The sequence below is a fragment of the Vigna unguiculata genome, chromosome 3 (genome assembly GCF_004118075.2).
Source record: "Vigna unguiculata cultivar IT97K-499-35 chromosome 3, ASM411807v1, whole genome shotgun sequence".
In the NCBI taxonomy this organism is placed as follows: Eukaryota; Viridiplantae; Streptophyta; class Magnoliopsida; order Fabales; family Fabaceae; genus Vigna; species Vigna unguiculata.
The window spans coordinates 51,291,157-51,313,562 of NC_040281.1; the positions used below are offsets into that span (position 1 = coordinate 51,291,157).

The 22,406-nt window shown below is 30.5% G+C and overlaps 3 protein-coding genes and 1 long non-coding RNA gene across 7 annotated transcripts; all 4 read left to right on the forward strand.

Annotated features, from left to right (window-relative positions):
- Positions 1-1,658: 1,658 nt before the first annotated feature.
- LOC114177973 (serine/threonine-protein kinase AFC2) lies at positions 1,659-5,539 on the forward strand. Of its 4 annotated transcripts, XM_028063599.1 has the most exons (11): positions 1,659-1,863; positions 2,726-2,918; positions 3,233-3,413; positions 3,515-3,563; positions 3,653-3,767; positions 3,960-4,051; positions 4,338-4,488; positions 4,582-4,646; positions 4,812-4,909; positions 4,994-5,096; positions 5,199-5,539. In XM_028063599.1, exons 1-11 carry the CDS (start codon positions 1,765-1,767, stop codon positions 5,343-5,345), a joined length of 1,293 nt encoding a protein of 430 aa, XP_027919400.1. In that variant the 5' UTR covers positions 1,659-1,764; the 3' UTR covers positions 5,346-5,539. The 4 variants fall into 4 exon arrangements, with proteins under 4 accessions (XP_027919400.1, XP_027919401.1, XP_027919404.1 ...); XM_028063600.1 differs by lacking the exon at positions 2,726-2,918 and having other exon boundaries at positions 1,673-1,863; XM_028063601.1 differs by lacking the exons at positions 3,515-3,563; positions 3,653-3,767 and having other exon boundaries at positions 1,676-1,863.
- Positions 5,540-10,890: 5,351 nt separating this feature from the next.
- LOC114176220 lies at positions 10,891-12,666 on the forward strand. The gene is made up of 3 exons (XR_003602980.1): positions 10,891-10,994; positions 11,104-11,171; positions 12,436-12,666. It is a non-coding gene; the product is annotated as an uncharacterized LOC114176220 (long non-coding RNA).
- Positions 12,667-13,645: 979 nt separating this feature from the next.
- Positions 13,646-16,807, forward strand: LOC114176076 (cytochrome P450 71A1-like). The gene is made up of 2 exons (XM_028060986.1): positions 13,646-14,706; positions 16,095-16,807. Exons 1-2 carry the CDS (start codon positions 13,765-13,767, stop codon positions 16,710-16,712), a joined length of 1,560 nt encoding a protein of 519 aa, XP_027916787.1. The 5' UTR covers positions 13,646-13,764; the 3' UTR covers positions 16,713-16,807.
- A 3,057-nt stretch (positions 16,808-19,864) lies between these two features.
- LOC114176669 (cytochrome P450 71A1-like) lies at positions 19,865-22,076 on the forward strand. The gene is made up of 2 exons (XM_028061778.1): positions 19,865-20,839; positions 21,333-22,076. Exons 1-2 carry the CDS (start codon positions 19,898-19,900, stop codon positions 21,948-21,950), a joined length of 1,560 nt encoding a protein of 519 aa, XP_027917579.1. The 5' UTR covers positions 19,865-19,897; the 3' UTR covers positions 21,951-22,076.
- The last annotated feature ends 330 nt before the right edge of the window (positions 22,077-22,406 follow it).

Consider the following 22,406-nt stretch of genomic DNA (forward strand, 5'->3'; position numbering starts at 1 on the left):
CTCTAAACATATTTGCAATAAATAAAAAAATATGCATACATGCACGCACGGGTCATATATTATTATAATTATTTTGTAAAATCAATTAACTACAACATATTGTGATATTAATTTTATTTATTATATTTAAAATTGAATTTACAAATTCATTTCATTGATAATAATATTTAAAACAATATAACCTAATTTTCATGATATTTATTATTTTATTTTTATATTATTGTTATTATTATCAATTATAACTCTAATTATAGTTATTATTATTATTATTATCAGCTCTAATTTTAATAATAATTAATTATTATTATTATTAACTATAATTATTATGATTAGTATTACTACCAACTATAATTATTATTATTATTATTATTATTATTATTAACTACAATTATTTCTATTATCATGATTAGTAAAATAATAAAACTGACAAATAATTTTTTATTATGTATAATTATTTAAATTGAATAAATAATAATTAAGAGGATAAAAATGTAAAAACAAAAAAGGACATAAAAAATGTGTATCTCTTTACATATTTAGTTAGTGTATTATTATTATTATTACTATTATTATTATTTTTTTTTTATCACTACGAGATATTATTATAATGATATTATTGTTGTTATTATTATTATTATTGTTGTTGTTGTTGTTATTACTACTATATTATTATTATAGTTAGACACACATCTTAAATTAATTTACTACGGATCGTATTTCAATTACTTGTCATTTTTATTTGTTTTGTTGTTAATGTATATTTTTGTATATAATTATAAATTATTATAGTTGACATTAGCCTTAGTGTTAGCATTAATATTAATATTAATATTTATAACATAAATATTATTATTATTATTGGTTTATTATTATTTTTATTATTATTATTACTATTCATAATGGTGTTATTATTATAAGTGTGCTTTTTTCAATTATAAAAAATGTTGTTATACTAAATATTTTTGTTAAATAGAGTTTTAATTTTTTAAATTTTTATAATTTATAATTTATATTAATATTAATATTAGTATTTTTAATGGTTAAATAAATATAATAGTAATTATATTATTATTCTAAAAAATTTTAAAATAAAAAAAGTAAAAAATTTTTGCTCAATTAACTATATTATATTGTGATATCAATTCTATTTATTATATTTAAAACTGAAATTATTATTGCATCACTTAGATTTACTATTTTATTACTTGAATAACAACATTTATAATAATATAACTTAATTTTCATAATATTTCATTACATCATAATTTCACTATTTTACTATTTAATATACAAAATAAAACAAATACGTCCCGTGCATACGCACGGCTCGATATACTTGTTTAGAACTGAAAACAAAAGTAGTTCTACTTTGGCATATATTTCCCAAAGGGTTTGAGTTTTTGTAAATTTGTATGGAAAAGGTTTCTTTTAGAAAAAAATTCATACCTAAATGTTTGCAATTATTTATATTTATATTTATTCCATTCCGCAGGTCCACCAAACCTGATCAAATCATGGTTAAAAGGCTTACCCTACTTCAACCATAGTTTACTCTGATAACGCGATCCAACGGTTTATGATCAAGATGCTCCACTCGTGGACACGTGGACGGTAAGATTTCATCTGAACCGCCTCCACGGTCGTTATTATTGGGCTAACATCGAGATTAGGGTTTCAGAAGCTGAGGCTCTATCTTCACACAAGCATATTTTCTCTTTCATCTTAATCTGTCTCTTCTTTGAAGTTTTCGTAGATCTTCGAATCATGGAGATGGAACGCGTTTTCGAATTTCCCCACTCTCACATGGATCGGCGACCGAGAAAGAGAGCGAGGTTGGGCTGGGACATTCCTGAGGTCCCTAAGGTAGCTTATTCATCCTAAAATATCAGATCTGATGATTTCTTTTCTTTTCTTGTTCTATTATCGTTTCTGCCTGTAGATCTGGTGGAATATGTGTAGATTAGGTTTTGTTTGGATCAGGTAACGTTTCCTTTTGTCTCACAGGGTTTGTATGACGATATTTTCTGTTTTATTGATGGGATCTGTAACTTTTTGCCCTTTTACTCAATATTGCGTGACTTTGTATCGGTAGAACAATTGATCTTCGGTATTTTAATACTTTTACTTTATTTTTGTTTGTATAATTAATTTTATGTTGTCTCTGTGGTAAAATTGGTTTCATGTCTGATTTATTTGTGCATAGATCTGGTTTTTGATCTCTATAGATTTTCGTTATCGTTTTTAAGAATGGAGTTTCATATGCTTCTTACAGTTTCTGTTCTTGCTGAATAACTTTTATTGACGCGATTCTCTGTTTATGTTCACATATTTATAAATATATTTCAAACTTTAGATGTGTGATTTACATCATCAGATCATTTGTTTTCATGTAGTGCAAAATAGTTTTGGAAACAATCATTCGTAAATAGGGCTGTTATTCAAGATCTAATCTTTGAAACCTTACACAAGGTGAATTTGTTTAATTTATTTGTTGTTAATTTATTCTAAAGTGAATTATTGAAATTTCTTTCAACACCTGTCCTTTCTTTTGTCTTGCCCTGGATAATTAATTTTTCTACTGGAGCTCCCTTGCCTATTTGATTGATTTCTTATTTTTTGGTTATATTCTGAGTTGGTGGTGAGAGCGTAGGTTGCGTTAATTACACTGGGATGAAGTTTTATTTTTTAACTATTGAGTGGTGCATGAATGGATGGTTGTGTGTAGGCTCAGGTAGGATTGTTTTGTGGACAAGATGTTGGGGCTATTTCAAGCTATGCTCCTTCGAGGGGTCCCTCAGAACATACCACTTGTTCCCTATTTGTTAAGGCTGTTGCTCAAAATGGTTCTCCCCCTTGGCGAGATGATGACAAAGATGGACATTACATGTTTGCGCTTGGAGATAATTTAACTTCTCGCTGTAATTACACTTACCATCATTAAGAAATTTACATTCATAGTTAATATTTTTAGACCTGTAATAGTTGTTTGCGAAACTCAGCATTCACATGCATATGCATACTCGCATCCTGAACTTTTTAATTGTGGACACATGTCATGTTATTTAATACCTTAAACCACTTATTCCTGTTTCAACTGTAGATTTTTTTATCTTGCTGAGTTTTTATTTCCTAGTGTGGACAAACATTTGGACAGTATATGTTAAATGGATGTTGCAATTCACCGCATTACCTAGGGTTGTATTGTTTATATTTTTGTGTAATATGTTTGCAGATAAGATCCATAGCAAAATGGGTGAAGGAACTTTTGGGCAGGTCTTAGAATGCTGGGACCGAGAAAGGAAGGAAATGGTTGCGATTAAAATTGTCCGTGGGATAAAGAAGTATCGAGAAGCAGCCATGATAGAAATTGAGGTGTTGCAACAGCTTGGTAAACATGACAAAGGAGGCAATCGGTAAGTAGTTTAAATCTGATTTGAGTTCTATGCCTAAAAGCAAAGTACAGTGTAAAATCTTTGATTCCTTTGCATTGGTTAAATGAGCTTATTCCTTGCAGTTGTGTGCAAATACGGAACTGGTTTGACTATCGTAATCATATCTGTATTGTAAGTATTTAATTTGTGATGGAATGATTTCCCCAATTTACAAATAATTTGGGGGTTAAGACAACGATGAATTTAAATGGTTTTAACAGGTGTTTGAGAAACTTGGACCAAGCTTATACGATTTTCTTCGGAAAAACAATTATCGCTCATTTCCCATTGATCTTGTCCGCGAGATTGGCAGACAACTATTGGAATGTATAGCATGTGTGTAGTTTACTTGAACTAGCTTCCTTTTGAGCTAATTTTTTCCCATGTTTCGCACTGTATTCTTTATTGATATATATAATTAATTGCAAATGACCTTCATTATTTTATATAGTTAACTCCTAATGGCAAGTCTTAGACTGTGTTGGTTGTGTCACTGTTAACTTTCTAATGAAATAATTTTATTTGCAGTCATGCATGATTTGCGGATGATTCATACTGACCTGAAACCTGAAAACATATTACTAGTTTCGCCGGAATATGTCAAAGTGCCCGACTACAAGGTACTTTCCTTTTTCAGCACGTGGTTCTTAATTGTCTTTAAAGCTTGTATATGTGTAACTTTGTAATCGTTAATTTTTATGTTATATTGGATTCAATCTTTTAAAAATTACCTTCAAAATGCGCTTCGTAACCATACTTTACGCAGTTTGTGGTTGATATGGGTAAGTATAAGTATTCAAGATAGTTGGTGATTTGTTGTTTTGTTTAATGGTTAAAATATTGTAGTGCCTTATTTCATTGCATAGATTGGTTGATATCGCCTTATTTCAATGTATTTTTTTTCAGAGTTCGTCTAGATCACCAAGTACCTATTTCAAGAGAGTTCCCAAATCTAGCGCCATAAAGGTTATTGATTTTGGAAGCACCACTTACGAGCGAGATGATCAGACTTACATTGTATCAACTCGTCATTATAGAGCGCCTGAAGTTATCCTTGGTATGGAAAGCTGTGGAAGGAATGCATGCCTTAACTTGTTTGTTTGCACGTATTATCTTTTACAAATAGTTAATTTTAACATTTGTGTATTAGGACTTGGCTGGAGCTATCCATGTGATATATGGAGTGTAGGATGTATATTGGTGGAGTTATGCACGGTATGTTTGCATCATTCATAACCTTTTGTTCATAGAACGACTATCCATTTTTTATTTTGATTGCTATAACTTGCAAATTTCTTTTACAGGATCCAAAACCTTCTATTCATGAACGATTATCCATTTTTTCTTTTGTATGCTATAACTTGTTAATTTCATTTACAGGGCGAAGCATTATTTCAGACTCATGAAAATTTAGAACATCTTGCTATGATGGAAAGGGTACTTGGTCCTTTACCACAGCACATGTTGAAGAGAGTCGAGTAAGTGTGACTTACCATGGTAACTTTCAATTGATCCATGTTTAACTTAATTATTAATGTGTATCTTGTTGTGCCAATGTGCAGTCGAAATGCTGAGAAGTATGTTAGGAGGGGTAGATTAGACTGGCCTGAGGGTGCAACCTCGAGGGAGAGTATCAAAGCTGTAATGAAGCTTCCTAGGTTACAGGTTTGTTTAATTTTTAACTTTCTCACTATACTACAGAAAAAGCAAAATGAATTATTTATTACTGATATTGGTCCGCACTTTTTTCTTCACAAATATTTGCAGAACCTTATAATGCAGCATGTAGATCATTCAGCAGGCGATCTCATACATCTGTTACAGGGATTACTTAGATTTGATCCCTCTGAAAGACTTACAGCCAAGGAAGCCCTTAGATATCCCTTCTTTATGAGAGATCACTTTAGGAGATAATACTTAAGATATTGTTTCAATGACCTTCCTAAGGATGTGTACATTTGTGTGATGTTTGGTTATTCTGCAGCTTTCCTCCTTATTTAGGGGATTTTGGAATCAATCTGAATTCAATGTACAGAAGAAAAAATATGTTCTAAGGTTATGGTGAAAAGTTGGAGATGTATTTTTACCTTGAGCTTTGTGTTCTTGGATTTAATTTGTCCTTTCTAGGGTTCTTTGTTACTTTAAATTTTATCGGTCCCCGCGTTGTATTATAGTCCGTATGTTGTTTTTGGTCATGGAGCGGTTTGGTTGTCCAGAAACTTTGAATATGAAGCTTAGGTAATGACAAGGTGACTGAAGGTGAGGTTGTTCGATTATCGTGATCTTGGTTCGTGGTTTTCTAAAATTTTCATAATCTGAGCTATATCTAACCTTTTTAGGTCTGTTTCTTTCTGAAAATTCATCCATTAAAAATTTAAATATTAGACTTTATCGATCAAGTTCCTTTATATTTTGTATTTAAAAAATCCAAACGATCACTATCAAAACTAGCTCAATTCGTTCGTCCTTTGATTATTTATGTAGTCTTCGAAAGGGGGTTTTACTCTGTATTTTCGGTAGTTTGCATTGTGCTTTAGTTTTCGAAGGTTGCAATGTTACAAAAAGTTTGGAGATGTTGCACATAGGAGGCCGAGAACAAGTTACAGACATGTTTACAAAGTCATTGCCAGCTGTTATTCAATAATTCTTGCTGAAACATTCCCATTATGCCATCTCCATTCTTCGTTTTTGGAGCTTCCAATCTTGGATTTGTTAAGCTCTAATCCATTCAATTTATATTTTAAAATATACTTTTTATATAAAACTTTGAACATAGTTAAAAGAAGGAATTTGTCAAGTGATAACTACGACATATTTACTCATTATTTTTTTAATGAAGCTTGAAGAGTTTATGAATTGTGATTTTTAAAGTACATGTCTACTCAATCCACTGTAGTTTTTACCACTATCATATGGTGTAGTCATTATTTTAATTGTTATCTTTAAAGTATATTGAATTTGGAAAAAGAGGACCATGATAACAGAGGGTCAAATATCATCCGTTAAGATAAAATAATAATCTTATATTATCTTATTATCCTTATTATGTTAATATAATATAAATAATATTATTTCGTTATTTATTGTACTTTAGTGTATTTGTTATCCTGAGTCAGGTTTAACATGATTCGATGGTAGAAAAATTCTGTTATTCCTTCTTTGTATATAATCTTCTTAAATTTAATTTAATAATAATAATAATTTTTTTTATTATTCTAAAACTATTTACATTATAATATTAGCTTGAAAAAACATATATAACCATTTTAAAATTAAAAAAAAGCAATTCTATAAATGAAATAACTTAAATGCACCATTTCATTAACATTAATTTTTATGATAATACATCATAATTTCTATTTAACAATTCGTATTTGTATTTATAATTATCATAACACAAAAAATTAAATTATACTATTAATTTGAATATAAACTTAAATAATAGAATTTATATTACTTTTGATTTCAATATTTATCTAAATTATTGAATGTTGTTCCTTAATTTTTTTTCTCGATATAAATATACGAATGAATTTCATGACAAACTAAATAACTACAACAAATAAAAAATAGAGTATACTTAATTAATTAATATTTTAATAATTTAAATAGGGAGGAAGATGTGACAGGGATGAATATTATGACAGAGATATATACATTCTCATATCTATATCCATTTTCAGTTAATGCGGGAATTTTTCATCAAAACGGAAATAAATTTGGATAATACCCACGAAATTTGTTATCTCTACATGTACTTCATACACGAGAGCTTTATACAATATATTATATTAAATGGATTAAGAGATAAAATTATATAAATATTTTAGTTGAAAGTTGATTGTGAACATATCTATAGTTAAATATATGTATTTCCAATCTAGTTCTTACACAATAGCCTTATATAATATACAATGTTGTATCACATACATCAAGAAACAAGATCATCAATATATTTTAGTATAATTATATGTGTTAGGAATGCAAGTGTGAGTCTAAGTCTCACATGGACAAAAAATAAGAAAGTAGAGCACTATATAAGAATAAAGACTTATAAACCCATTGTCTTAAGGTTTTGGGTTGAAAGTGGTATCAGTGCCTTATATGGTTGGACTCAGGTCTCATTGGTGTTCTATCTCCCCAGTGAAACCCCCATTAAGTGATTATTTATTTATTCTATATTTAAATTCTAAATCATTAAAAAGTTTGTAATGATCATTTAATGCTTACAATCATGCGTGCTTTTTTTTTTTTAAATAAGATAAAATATAACAATTCAAAGCAATAAAGTAAAATTACACGGACTTATTAAAATAAGTTCGAGAGAGATGTAGGGTATTCTAAATTATAAAAAAGAAGGATGCAGATGCTTTTCGTAACAGAACACATTAGGTGTTGAGTCACGCAAATAAATAAACAGCTTTACGCACAAATATATGTTTAAAAAATAAGTGTTAGAGCTAACACAGTTGACATTCAAACGAAAATATAGTTGACACTCTAAAATCTTAATAAATCACAATATGCACGCCATATATTTTAATGAAAAACTAACCATGTGATGATAAGATTTAAAGAATAAACAAGAATGATAAAAGGACACAATAATAAATATTGTTTTCACACATACACCAGAGCAATATTAAATATGTAGTTTGTGAAGCGAAAAACACCGATTATTGAAATAGAATTCAGACTAACATATTTAAGTTCTGTCTTGATTCATGCTCACGAGTGGGAAGTTTAAACAAACTAAAGCTTTTGTCTACAATAAGGTTCGGCCTTGCTATTATAAAATAATTTCATTATAAAATTATTTTAAAATATTATTAGCATAACAATAATAATAATAATAATAATAATAATAATAATAATAATAATAATAAATACTAATAATAATGATGATGACCGGTAAATAAGGTAGAGAAAACAAAATATAGTTGATGAAAGCGATTTAGATAAAGGTATAAATAAAGCTTGACAATGAAGTAAACATGGAATTTATTTTGGACATAATTAAGACCAAGTCCAAAAAAGGGGCAACTTCAAAAAACTAGTTTTCTACAAAAAGTCTCATTTTCAAATAAAATTTGGTTTTTGAAAATAACTACAATCCCATTTCCATAAGCTTACACTTCCCTCCCTAAATGTTTGAAAAGGTCTTAATACATGTTTATATATAGAAACTTCAAAACAGTCAAAATCAACACAATGGATGATTAAAACCTTTTAAAATACTTTAAATAATTTCAAAAGAACCTTTTTAAAACATCACACGAACTTCTTGACATATGCAATGAGGATAAAATGTTTAAGAGACCCACATCTAACAAATATATAAGCTTAAAAATTATATATTTTTTTTCAAAATAATCTAAAAGCACAAAATAAAATGTATTAAATATCTTTTAAAAGATTCAAAAGTTATAATAAAAGTTAGTAATACGGTAACCATTGTTTTTCATAAAAAAATATTAATTATATTCCAATGATCAAATTAAATTAAATATATTATGTTATTTAATTTTAAGCCAATAATATTCAAAAATTAAAGAAAAATAAACTTTCCTAGAAACGGAAAACAGAACAAAATGTTCTTATCGCTAAAGCATTAAGAATTTTCATTGAAGCTAAAATTCCTAAAAGAAAAATTAAAAAATTTGAAAAGATGTTTTATTTTAATTAAATAAATATGGTTCTTATATATATATATATATATATATATATTTTTTTTTTTTTCACAAAAAAGTAGAATATATTTTTAATTGATTTTTTTCTTAAAATTTTGTTATATACAAAATTTAATTGTAAAGGGTAAATTGATGTGATTTGATGGTAAAGATGTAATGTGGACACACTATTTATGAAGTGGTAACATATGTTGTGGTATGTGTTTGTTGTATTGAATTTAGGAATGTTTGAAAATGAATTATATTGATTCTATTTTTTACTAGACTCATATAGAGGAAAAATTAAATGGTAAGAGTAAAATAAAATGCTTTTAAGACTTAGTTTGGTATGAATGAAAAATCTTGTAATTTTTAAAAATTTATCCTATCACATAAGCGAATATTGTTGTTTGTTTCTCGATGAATATCAAAGATGATAGTGTGACAAATATAAAATCTCTGAGATCCAAATTCGATGAACTTATGTCTTCTAAAAGTTGTCAACTATATAATATAATGAACTTGAGGAGAATGGACTTTATTGTGATACATATGAAATGAGGTAAATGAAGTCTTTAGGTTTTGTTACGAGATGAATAAATAATTGCATTGGATATATGTAATTAATTTGTGTTAGGTTTAGAGAGGAGGTTTCATTGGAGAGACACAATACTAATGAGACTTGATCCCAACTACATAAGACATTGACACCACTCTCAACCAAAAACCTTAAGACGATGGGTTTACTAGCCTTGATTTTTATATGGTGCTCAATGTGGGACTTATACTCACACTTGAATTTCCAAAATCTCTCCCTCAAGTGTAAGTCCCTTCACATTGATACTTTTCTCTCGAGCTAACTACTGAGTACCCCTTTGTTTGTATCGTCGTTTTTCTTAACTGGACTTGCTTACCTGACCACTATCAGGAAGACTTTAGCTACAGGACCTCGTATGAGTCGGTCACCACACGAACCCAAACTCTGATACCACTTGTTAGGTTTATAGAGGGGATTTATTGGGGAGACACAACACCAATGAGACATAAGCCTAATCACATAAGACATTGACACCACTCTCAACCAAAAACCTTAAGACGATGAGTTTATGGACCTTGAATTTGTGTTTAGCATAGATATCATAAGTGATGTTAAATGTGTACATAATATAATTTAAACTTTTTTTTTAAATTAACTTACTCTTTTGTATGGTTTGTGGGGGTGATATGATTATTATGACCATATTCTTACATGATAGTAAAATAACGTGGTAAATAACTTTAATAAAAATAAATTAATACATGATAGTAATATATTTTATGTCATATTTTTATTAACCTTTTGGTGTGTATGACTTTTGTAAAGAAAAATATTTGGTAATGATCAAAGGATATATATATATATATATATATATATATATATATATATATATATATATATATATATATATATATATATATATATATATATATTCTAGGTTTCATAATTTTTTTCTAATACTAATATATCTATTGTTAAAATTTAGAATAATTTTAAAAAACATTTTCTTTCAAATCTGACTAAAGTAACTCAATGATTCCGATATAGGGTTAGAGTAGATTTTTTTTTTACTAATTTAAAATATAAAACCAAATTATAACACACAATTTGTTTAGTTCACCTGTAAGCTCCATTTTTCAGTCTTATGTGTGTTTGGGCCTGGCTTCTTCGTAGGCCCAGGACCAGCCCTTCTGAAGGACCCCAATACCCTGTCAGCCCCCTCACATTCTCACTTACCTCTGTTTCAGAAAAACAGTTTGCTCTCATCTCTCTCTCTCTCTACGAAAGCAAGAGGGCTCTGTTAGGGCATAAGTCCCCCTCCTTACCAGCTAGCTCCAATCTGCTTCGTACTCTCGGGTAAGTTGAACCTCAACTTCGTTTCCCCTTTCTCCAGTATAGGAGCTATAGTTCTGTTTTGGGTTCCTCTGATTCCCTTTTTCTCAACTCCGTGTATCTTGGTTTTCAGCTCCGTAGCTTGCTCCAGTGCCCTATTGTCTTAGTGAGTTACCATTCCTTGTGCTAGTGTCTAAAAAGGTAAGGGAAGCTAGATTCTTCTGTATTTTGAAGTATGTGGTGTGTTTAAGTTCTGTTAAATGCTTGAAATGATTTAAAGGATGCTTGTACTCATGTATGAATGAACTGCGTGGTTTGGATTGACTGTTCTTGGTACTGCATGTGGGAAACAGTAGCGGGAGCTGATATTCTCGCCCAAGCGAGCTCGTCTCGCCTAGGCGAGGATAGCAGAAACTCACCCAGGTTCTGCTGGAACGACTCACCCAGGCGAGAGGCTCTTGTCTTGAGCGATGCATTGTCTCGCTCAGGCGAGAGTGACTCGCCCAAGCGAGTTCTCGAGGAAAACCTGGTGCACTCTGCTCGCATCCTCGTCTAAGCGGGGAGTTTTATTTTTGGGCGAAAGGCGATCTCGCCCAAGCGAGCTGGTCTCGCCTAGGCGAGGGTCAGCAGAGGGCCACTGTTCCAAGTCTCGCCTAGGCGAGAAGGCCTAGCTTAAGCGAGACAGTCGCTGCAGCTTAGGCGAGGGCTTCTAGCCCAAGCGAGAATAATGTAGATTTATGTTTTTGGATTCCTGTTTACCTTGGGTGTGGTTATTTATCTCGAACATGCAAGATTATGGTGTGATTTCATGAGTTGTATGAGTTGTATGCACTGAAATCTGTATGTTAGCATGAGTAATATATGAAATTTTGTTTGGTTTGTTGAGAATGTGCATGAGAAATAAATGCCGGGATAACAAGTGGTGGTTATGAGATACGAAATATGAGCTTGGTGTGAAATAGACGTAATTTCATGAGTCTCGTGGGAAAACTTTATGGTGGCGTGTAGTGTGTATATTGGGATATGGATTCAAGTAAGGACCGCATCCCGAAACTCTAAAGGGTCAGTGAGTCTCATGTAGAGCAAACTGACCCAAGTGGTGAGAGTAGCGGGAGGCCCTAGTCTATGGCAGGATAATGGCCTTAGACGCTTAAAGGCTAACCTTGTGTGTGGTAGGGTGAAATCCATTGGCAATGGCTCTGCAGAGCAGTAGAGGCCACCACAAGTGCAAGCGTCCAGTGAATCCGATCTTAGTATATTTATCCGGATAATTGAGTCATAGTGTCCTGCTTGTTTGCTATAACATGATGCCCTGTGCTTGTTGTGTTGCATGTTAAGGAATGTTTAAGTACTTGTCCGTTGTATCATGATAAGATTAAATTGCACTAGCTTACCCTTGCATTTCTGTTTATGTTCCTGTTGTGTTCTTTCTCTTTTGCAATGATCACCCTATTGGTGGGAACAGATGGGAAGAATGTGGGAGGTAGGCCTGATGGTGGTAGGGATGTGTATGTGACTCTCAGGAGTGGTTCTGTGGCCTTAGTGCCTATTGTAATCCCTTGCTCTGGGAGCATCTCTTTTGCAAAACTGTTAAACGTTTAGTTTCTGTTATGTCCAAGACATTGTAGTGTGCCTGAGTTTCCTTTTAACGTACTCTTTTGGGTTATTGTAATAGTGGACTTCTTTCGCATACTGTCCTTTCAGATTGCTTCTGTGTTTCTATGATTATGAGATATTTTTATTGAGTAGATTTAATCTATTTAAATGGGATGTCACATCACCCGTTGCATTTTCTGCTTTTGTGACCGAGAAACTTCCCAATTTATCCTATACCTCTAATATCATTTCAAGTTCTAGCATAGATATTTTTCTACGACACTTGCGGTCTATTTCACCGTTCCACTATTTTTAAACAACCTATTAAGAAAATTGTGGCGTGAATTTTTCATAAGGAAATATTTTAGTATAAATCTTGCGATGGGTCCAGAATCATCTACCGATCTCAATATAAGTGCAAACATTTGCCACACAGACAACCTTATCACTAAACCTCGACCTTCACCCCTGCCATACATAAATATTTGAAAATAAATAAAAAACTATAATTTTTCATAAATTTGATTACACATAAATTCAAAATTATTTTTTGGAAAAGTTAACGTATTTTTCTTACGTTATACTTTATTTACAAACTTTTTGTCTATAAGAATTGATTTTATTTATCATTTTTGTTTTCTATTATCATTTATGATCTTTTTCATAAAACATTTAAATAATTTGTTTTATATATCATCCTCTTCTGATTCAAAGATGTCTATGTACACAAATGAAAAAATATATATAAATATGACAGTGACGGAATACAATAACAAGATACAAATAATAATAGGCAATAAATGTTAATAAAATATTTAAAATTTGCACTAATACATGTAGAAAGAGAGTCATATCGAAAGTGTTAAAAGATAAAAATAATTTAGAGTATATTCTTGAATGTAAATCTTGTTTTAGAAGTGAAGTCGAATTAAATATAAAGTTTATTTTTTAACATGTAGAACACGTTCTAATGAGATTTGATGCTTATTAGATCTATTATTTTATTTGTTATTAGATTATTTATCAATGTTTATTTTTGTGCACGACATGTATAAGCTTTGAAACCATACCATGGAGTGGAAATCTTACTAATTGGTTGTCCGAGGTTAGAATTAGGTTTAAGGATTTTCTTAACCTCTCATGTTACATGTATGCTTATAAATGTAGTATGACAAGTGAAGAGGGTCGAACAAAATAAATGGCTCTCAAACAATGGCCTTTTGAGCAAATGGAAGGAGTATTCTCTTCTACCTTCTATCTTTCTCTTTCCTTTTTCATCAGTATTCTGTTATTCTTTAAGCTCGCAAGAAGATCCAAACCCAAAACCATTCTGAATCTGCCACCATCTCCCCCAAAGCTGCCATTCATAGGCAATCTGCATCAGTTTGGCGCACTGCCACATCGAGCTCTTCGAGATCTGTGTCTGAAATATGGAGATATAATGATGTTGCAGTTGGGACAGATGCAAACTCCAACCCTCGTGGTTTCATCTGTAGATTTGGTGACGGAAATAATCAAAACACATGACCTAGCCTTTTCAGACCGACCCCAAAATTCTTCATGTAAAATCTTACTCTATGGATGCACAGACGTTGGGTTCTCACTCTATGGAGAAAACTGGAGACTAAAAAGAAAAATATGTGTGCTTGAACTTTTGACCTCCAAAAGGGTGCAATCATTTCGGGTCATCAGAGAAGAAGAAGCTGGGGAGTTGGTGAAAAAGCTACGTGAAGCAAGCTCGAATGATGCAAGTTACGTGAATCTAAGTGAGTTGATTATGGCAACATCAAATAATATCGTGTGCAAATGTGCTCTTGGAAGGAGGTTTGCAGGAGATGGTTACAGCAGAGTGAAAGAGTTGGCGAGGGAAGCCATGATTCATATTACAGGTTTCACAGTGAGAGATTACTTCCCTTGGTTGGGTTGGGTTGATGTTGTTACTGGAAAAATTCAGAAATACAAGGCCACTGCTGCAGCAATGGATGCTGTATTTGAGGAAGCAATTGCAGAACGTTTGAGGGTGAGAAGAGAAGGTGAACACTCCAAAATGAAAGATTTCTTGGATATTCTCCTCGATCATCACCAGGATAACACGCTGGGATACCAGTTCACCAAAAATGACATCAAATCACTAATAACGGTATCTTTTTTTCCCCATCTTATATCGCTGTTAAATTTATTTCCTTAGCTCTAGCTCACGATGGCACCATGATATATATAAAATAATATATCAAAATTAAAATAACCCTCTGAAAATATATATCTATATAGATTGGATAGTTTTATATTCATGTAATAACAGGTGACCAACGGTATTTATTTTTCGTGGACTCCATCGCTTCTAGCAGTTAATATGCAGTTACGGAGCTGGTTGCAACTTTAGCGGTGCATCTTCTGTCGTTTTATTAGTGTTTGGATGATGTAATCTGAGAGACTAATTAACTTATTTAGAAAATTTAAATTTTTTTGAGGAAAAATGATATGTTTTGATGAAAAAATTAAAAGAAAATTGAAATTAAGAAAATTTAAGGTATTTCAAATAAGTAAAATAATAAAATTTGAAATTCACTAAATGAAAATTGAAATTGAGATTCGTCAAATTGTGAAATTGTTCATTAATTAAGAAAAAAAAAATTCTATAATAGTCCAAAAAGTCGAGTCAAGTTAGGCTCATGGTCAAGTTGAACTGGGTCAGACCAAACTAGGTTGAAAGTTGAGTTGGGTCAGCCTAAACCAAAGATCGAGCCCGGGTTAAATCAAAGGTTGAGACGGATCGGACCTGGCTGAAGGTTGAGCTAGGTCAGCCTTGACCGAAGGTCGAGTTGAGCCAAAATTAGAGTTAGAACGATCCAGAACGAAGGTCTACTTGAACCAAAAGTCAAGATGAGTGGTACCGAATGGAATGTTAAACTAAATTAAGTTAGTCTCACGGTTAAGTTGAGTTCATCGTAAAATAAAAATTAAATTACTTTATTGAAACAAGAAAATTAAAATTTAAAATATTTCAATTACTTCATCCAAATAAACTATTTAAGAAATGAAGAAAATTTGATCGAAAGTAATTCAATTAATATAAATTTTAACTTTTTTTGCAAAGATTGAAATATCTTTTCCAAATACAACGTTATTGTCTTTGTCAACTTTTATTGTCTTTGTCATATTCAAGCATTCAACTTTTGTTGATTATGACATATCTTGGATCATTGTTCATCAAACGAATACGTTCGTTTTTCTTTCAATAAAAAGTTAGTCATAGTTTTAGTCTTTTAAATTTAAAGTTAATTCAAATTGGTTTTCAAATCTAAAAATTATTTTTAGTTCTTTGAATTTTAAGAAAATACGATTTACATTTTTAAACGTTAGATTGAACGATCATAAGCGGTTAAGCATCATTTTAAGTTTAATCGTTCTATTGTTGGAAGACAAAACTTATAGTAATTTTGAAGTTGATAGATATAGAAGGCTTTTCGTTTATATTTTTTATGATTGTTACAAGTTGGATGAAAATTTTATTTGTTAATTTTTCAGGACATGTTTCTGGGAGGTACCGACACAACTGCAGCCGCATTAGAATGGTGTATGTCAGAACTTATGAGGAATCCAACCGTAATGCAACGAGTGCAAGAAGAAGTGAGGAGAGTTGTAGGTCATAAGTCAAAGGTGGAAGAGAATGATGTGAATGAAATGCGATATCTAAAATGTGTAGTGAAAGAAACTATAAGGTTGCATCCTCCAACTCCTCTTTTGGCTCCTCGAGTAACAATGTCTGATGTAAAACTAAATGGATACGACATTCCTGCGAAAACAACGGTATATATCAATGCATGGGCAATGCAAATGGATCCTAAACTCTGGGATCGTCCTGAACAGTTTCTGCCAGAGAGATCTGAAAACAGTGAAGTTGATTTCAAAAACCAAGAAAACTTTCACTTTATTCCATTTGGTTTTGGAAGAAGAGGATGTCCTGGAATGGGTTTTGCAATTAGTTCAATTGAGTATTTGCTTGCTAATCTTCTTTATTGGTTCGACTGGAAGTTGCCTGAAACTGCTGCTGCTACATTGGATATAGACATGAGCGAGGTATTTGGACTTGTTGTCTCAAAGAAACTACCACTTCTCCTTAAACCAAAAACCTTTTCATCTTAAGTCAAGTTCTACACTATGTTTTCGTTTTCTTAGAATGATTGATATATATTGTAAAATACTTGTTGTACTCTTTGGATACGTATCCCAAAATATTATCAAAAATATCTCTAAAATATTTATGGTTAATATTTTATGATATAATATTTTATTTTTAAATTCTATTATATTTCTAAAATATTTTGATATCTAGAACAGGAGAATAACAATTTTCATTAATAATCACAGATCTTAACTAATAATTTTGAGAAAAATATATAAGTATTAAAAGAGGAAACTATATGATAAATAAGTTACACTTAAATGTTATTTATAGGAAAATACACAACATATCATATTTCATTTTATGTTCCTAAAAAATAATTTTTATACACAAATATTTTGATGAAAAAGAATACTTAAGATATAGTGCAATAACTTGAAAAAGAAAACAACACATAACTATTCAAATTCTTATATTTCAAAAGTTTTTCAGATAAAAAAAAGAAGATAATTCTTTCTTTTTCACGACAAATACCATACTGTGAAACTAATATTCTATTGTTGAACGGGATGAGAGAGAGTTAAATTTTATTTCAGAAAAAGAACAAAACATGGAAAAAAAAAATAGTAAAAAGAAATGAGTATGCGTTTTACTTCATTTTTCTCTTCAGAAATGGAATACAGTGAAAATAATTGATGAATTTGAATGTTTATTTTACTATTGAAAAAAATGATAAATAGGCAAATAAGAGAGAATATACAAAAATATCTCAATATTTTTCTAGTTATTTCATTTTTTATTATATTTAATTTTACATTTTAATATTTATTAAAATTGAATGGCGTGTATCATAAAAATGGAAATCTTTTTAATTTAATTTCCATAAAATTCTCATTATATCATGTGAAATATTCTGAAAAATTTGGAGGTCCATTTCATTACCTTGACTCCTTGTCAAACCCAAAAATTGGTCATCTTCATTTACACAAAAAATCAGACCATAAGCATTTGAAAAAATGTTGATAAAAAGGATAAAACCAAGAAATGCATTTGTATGATAACCAAAAACAAAGCACGAGAATGGTATCTGAAGAAAACAAAGACAAAACATGATGTTGATAGATGAAACCAAGATAAAATATAGAGGTAGTCCAAAGATGAACCAAAACCAAAACCCTAAGTCAAAATATAGCAAAACCAAAATGTGAAAATCCAAAATATTAACCTTTTTATTTCCCACAAGTATTGCCTCATTTTCTCGCAATTTACCATACACGTTATAACAACTCAACTGGATAATAACAAACAAAACCATAAACCTAAAAATTGACATTTTTATTAATTAGCCCTAACTTTGATCACATAATATTTTCTTTATCTCTTATCGACAAAGTCCTAAGTTGAAAAATGTAAACAGAAAGTAGTAGAAACTTTTGTGAAAAGGAATAACACACAACAACCTTTACTATATTATTTAGGACAATCCATGGATGTCAATCATCTACCGAACTCGCACCAAGAAAAAAAAGAAAAAAGAAACAGAAAAAAACTTATACAAAAGAAACAGAGATTTTTTTTTTTTTTATAAAAACAACAAAACCACAAGTACAAAAATACACGATGGTCAAATACACAATGGTCAATTTAAAAAATTTCCTTGCTGCAAAGGAAGACAAAGTTTAAAACAATCCAAAATGACAAAAAAAACGAAGAAATTGAACACATGTCAACAAAATAACTATGAGCAATTCAATAATTTAGCTAGTACATTATTTTATTATTTTGTAGAAGTCAGAGTATACGTGTGTAAGAATCATTTTAAAAGAATTTATATTAGCTGGATCCAGAATCATCTAGAGATCTGAATATGATTTATGAAATTTTTTTATTTAACATATAAATAACTTTTTCTATGTAGCTTCGTTCTGACGAACTGATGATAGACAAATGATAGAAAAGTATATAAATATAAGAGTAATAAAATATAATAAAAAAGATATAAATAACAATAGATAATAAATATTAAAAATTATTTAAATTTTACATTAGTTGATGTAGAAGAGTCATGATAGCATGACACTTCAACTTTTCTCTTACACTCAAATTTATACATAGATTATTGTTTTATTTATATTTACTTTCTATTATTTTAATATAACACGTTATTATTAGATAAGAATGTTTGTGTCGAAAGAATATTATAAAAGTCTATGACGGCTCCCCCATTAGTTTGGTCAGTCCTTCCAAATTTGGTCAGGCTGAGTTTAAGTTTTCAACTTCTCATTTGGTCTCATATTAGCCTAACCTGTTAAATTGAACCAAAGATGAATGGAGCGAATTGGGCTGCTAACCATTTATTTAATAAAAAGTTAAAACTATAATAATTTAAAAACTTAAATTTTTATAATATATAATAGTGTTTAAATTACTAACATTTATAAATTATAAGTTCCATTAATTAATCATAATAAAATAATTTAATATATAAAATGTAATCATTATTTTAGTCGTCCAAATAAAAATATTAATTATTTAATTAAAATTTTAAAAATATATATATTATTGAATATATTTTTAATATTTATTTATTATAAATAAATTTTAAAAACAAAAAGTAAAAAGAAAAATTGATGTGTCATAAATTCTAATCTATTTTATTGTGACACTTGAATCGGGATTTGACTAACAAATAACGAGCCTACCTAAAAGGGTTGACTCGTTTTGCAATCAGTATGTATTACGGTGTATATAGGAATACCAAAAAGACTTATTTTTAATAGATATTTGTGAATAATGAGCTAAAAATAATTTAGTATAATTTTATTTGTAATTATACGAGCATCATTATCAATACAAAATTAAAATTAAAATTTTATTTTATTATATTTAATAAAAATAAAAATTTAATATATATTTTATTAAATTAAATTAAATTTAAATTTAATGTACATTACATTTTATATTTTTTTTAATTTTATTTAAATTTCATTTTAAAAATTTAAAATTTTTTTATTTTAAATATTTTTTAGTATATGTGAAAATTCACAAATACTTTTTAAATTAGTATTTGACATGTAATACACTATGTATAACCGATCGGATTTTCTATTTCCAATGAGAAATCGAGTAGCACTGTTCCACGACATCCATCTATGTATGCTTATAAATGTAGTATGACAAAGGGACATGTCTGTTGAAAAAATAAATGGCTCTCAAACAATGGCCTTTGGAGCTAATGGAGGGAGTGTTCTCTTCTACCTTCTATCTTTCTCTTTCCTTTTTCGTCAGTGTTCTGTTATTCTTTAAGCTCGCAAGAAGATCCAAACCCAAAACCATTCTGAATCTGCCACCATCTCCCCCAAAGCTGCCATTCATAGGCAATCTGCATCAGTTTGGCACACTGCCACATCGAGCTCTTCGAGATCTCTCTCTCAAATACGGTGATATAATGATGTTGCAGTTGGGACAGATGCAAACTCCAACCCTCGTGGTTTCATCTGTAGATTTGGTGACGGAAATAATCAAAACACATGACCTAGCCTTTTCGGACCGACCCCAAAACACTTCATGTAAAATCTTACTCTATGGATGCACAGACGTTGGGTTCTCACTCTATGGAGAAAACTGGAGACTGAAAAAAAAAATGTGTGTGCTTGAACTTCTGAGCGCCAAAAGGGTGGAATCATTTCGGGTCATCAGAGAAGAAGAAGCTGGAGAGTTGGTGAAAAAGCTACGTGAAGCAAGCTCGAATGATGCAAGTTACGTGAATCTAAGTGAGATGTTCATGGCAACATCAAATAATATCGTGTGTAAATGTGCTTTTGGAAGGAAGTTTGCAGGAGATGGTTACAGCAGAGTGAAAGAGTTAGCAAGGGAAGTGATGATTCATATAACAGCTTTCACTGTGAGAGATTACTTCCCTTGGCTGGGTTGGGTTGATGTTGTTACTGGAAAAATTCAGAAATACAAGGCCACTGCTGCAGCATTGGATGCTTTATTTGAAGAGTTAATTGCAGAACGTTTGAGGCAGAGAAGCGAAGGTGAACACTCCAAAATGAAAGACTTATTGGATATTCTCCTCCAACATCACCAGGATAACACGCTGGGATATGAGTTTACCAAAAATGACATCAAATCACTTATTACGGTATCTTTCTTTCCCATTTTGTATAACTGTTAACAAATTTATTTCCTTATCTCTAGCACACATATTATAATAATATACTATATATTTAAATAGAATATTCTGCTCCATTATTTTATAGAGATTGAAGAGTTTTGTTTTTATCACAGGCCAGGTGACCAAAAACGATATTTATTTTTTGTGGACTGCATCGTTTCTAGCAGTTAAAATCTAGTTTCAGAGCTACCTGCAGCTGTATCAGTCCATTTTCTGTCATTTTCATTGTCTTGCCACGGATTATAAAGTTGGTTTGATTTGATGTTAAACTTTACTAAAAAAGACTGTAGTTCAACTTTACAAAAAAAGACTTTTATTGTATATAGTTTTAAGTTTAATCGTTCTATAGTCGGAAGACAAAACTTATATAAATTTTGAAGTTGATAGATATAGAAGGCTTTTCGTTAATATTTGTTGTGATTGTTACAAGTATGATGAAAATTTCATTTGTTATTTTTAGGACATGTTTCTGGGAGGTACCGACACAACTGCGATCATATTGGACTGGACCATATCAGAACTTATGAGAAACCCAACCACAATGAAAAAAGTGCAAGAAGAAGTGAAGAGAATTGTAGGTCATAAATCAAAGGTGGAAGAGAATGATGTGAATGAGATGCGATATCTAAAATGTGTAGTGAAAGAAACTATAAGGTTACACCCTCCAGCTCCTCTTTTGGCTCCTCGAGTAACAATGTCTGATGTAAAACTAAATGGATACGACATTCCTGCAAAAACAATGGTATATATCAATGCATGGGCAATGCAAATGGATCCTAAACTCTGGGAACGTCCTGAACAATTTCTGCCAGAGAGATTTGAAAACAGTGAAGTTGATTTCAAAAACCAAGAAAACTTTCACTTTATTCCATTTGGTTTTGGAAGAAGAGGATGTCCTGGAATGAGTTTTGGAATTAGTTCAGTTGAGTATTTGCTTGCTAATCTTCTTTATTGGTTCGATTGGACGTTGCCTGAAACTGCTACTGCTACACCCAATATAGACATGAGCGAGAAATTTGGACTTGTTGTCTCAAAGAAAGTTCCACTTCTCCTTAAGCCAAAAGTCTTTTCATCTTAAGTCAAGTTCTATTATATGTTTTCGTTTTCTTAGACTTAACACCCTATCTATGCTTCTTATACTAGTTGGATAACTATATGTTGTTATATAAATATTATACTTGAGATTGGTATTTTTATTCTAATATGTCTGGAATTAAATTTAGTGTGATTTTTTAATTTTTTTTATTCTTAATTCAGTGTTTATTTTGTTTAAAAGAACTAGATGTTTTTTTTTTAATTGATATAAAAAAAGTTTGACACATTTTCTATTATTTAAATGCCATGTTTGACTTTTTTTTTATACTCTTTAATGACAAATAGTGTTTTAAACTTTAGCTACTATTAACAATTGTCATAATATCTTAAGAGGGGATCTTTTGTTCCTTTTTTTCACCACTTTTGCACCATTTTTCTTTTTTAAGAATCATGACGACCCGCACGTGAAACAAGTATATATTCTTTCATGAACTAATCT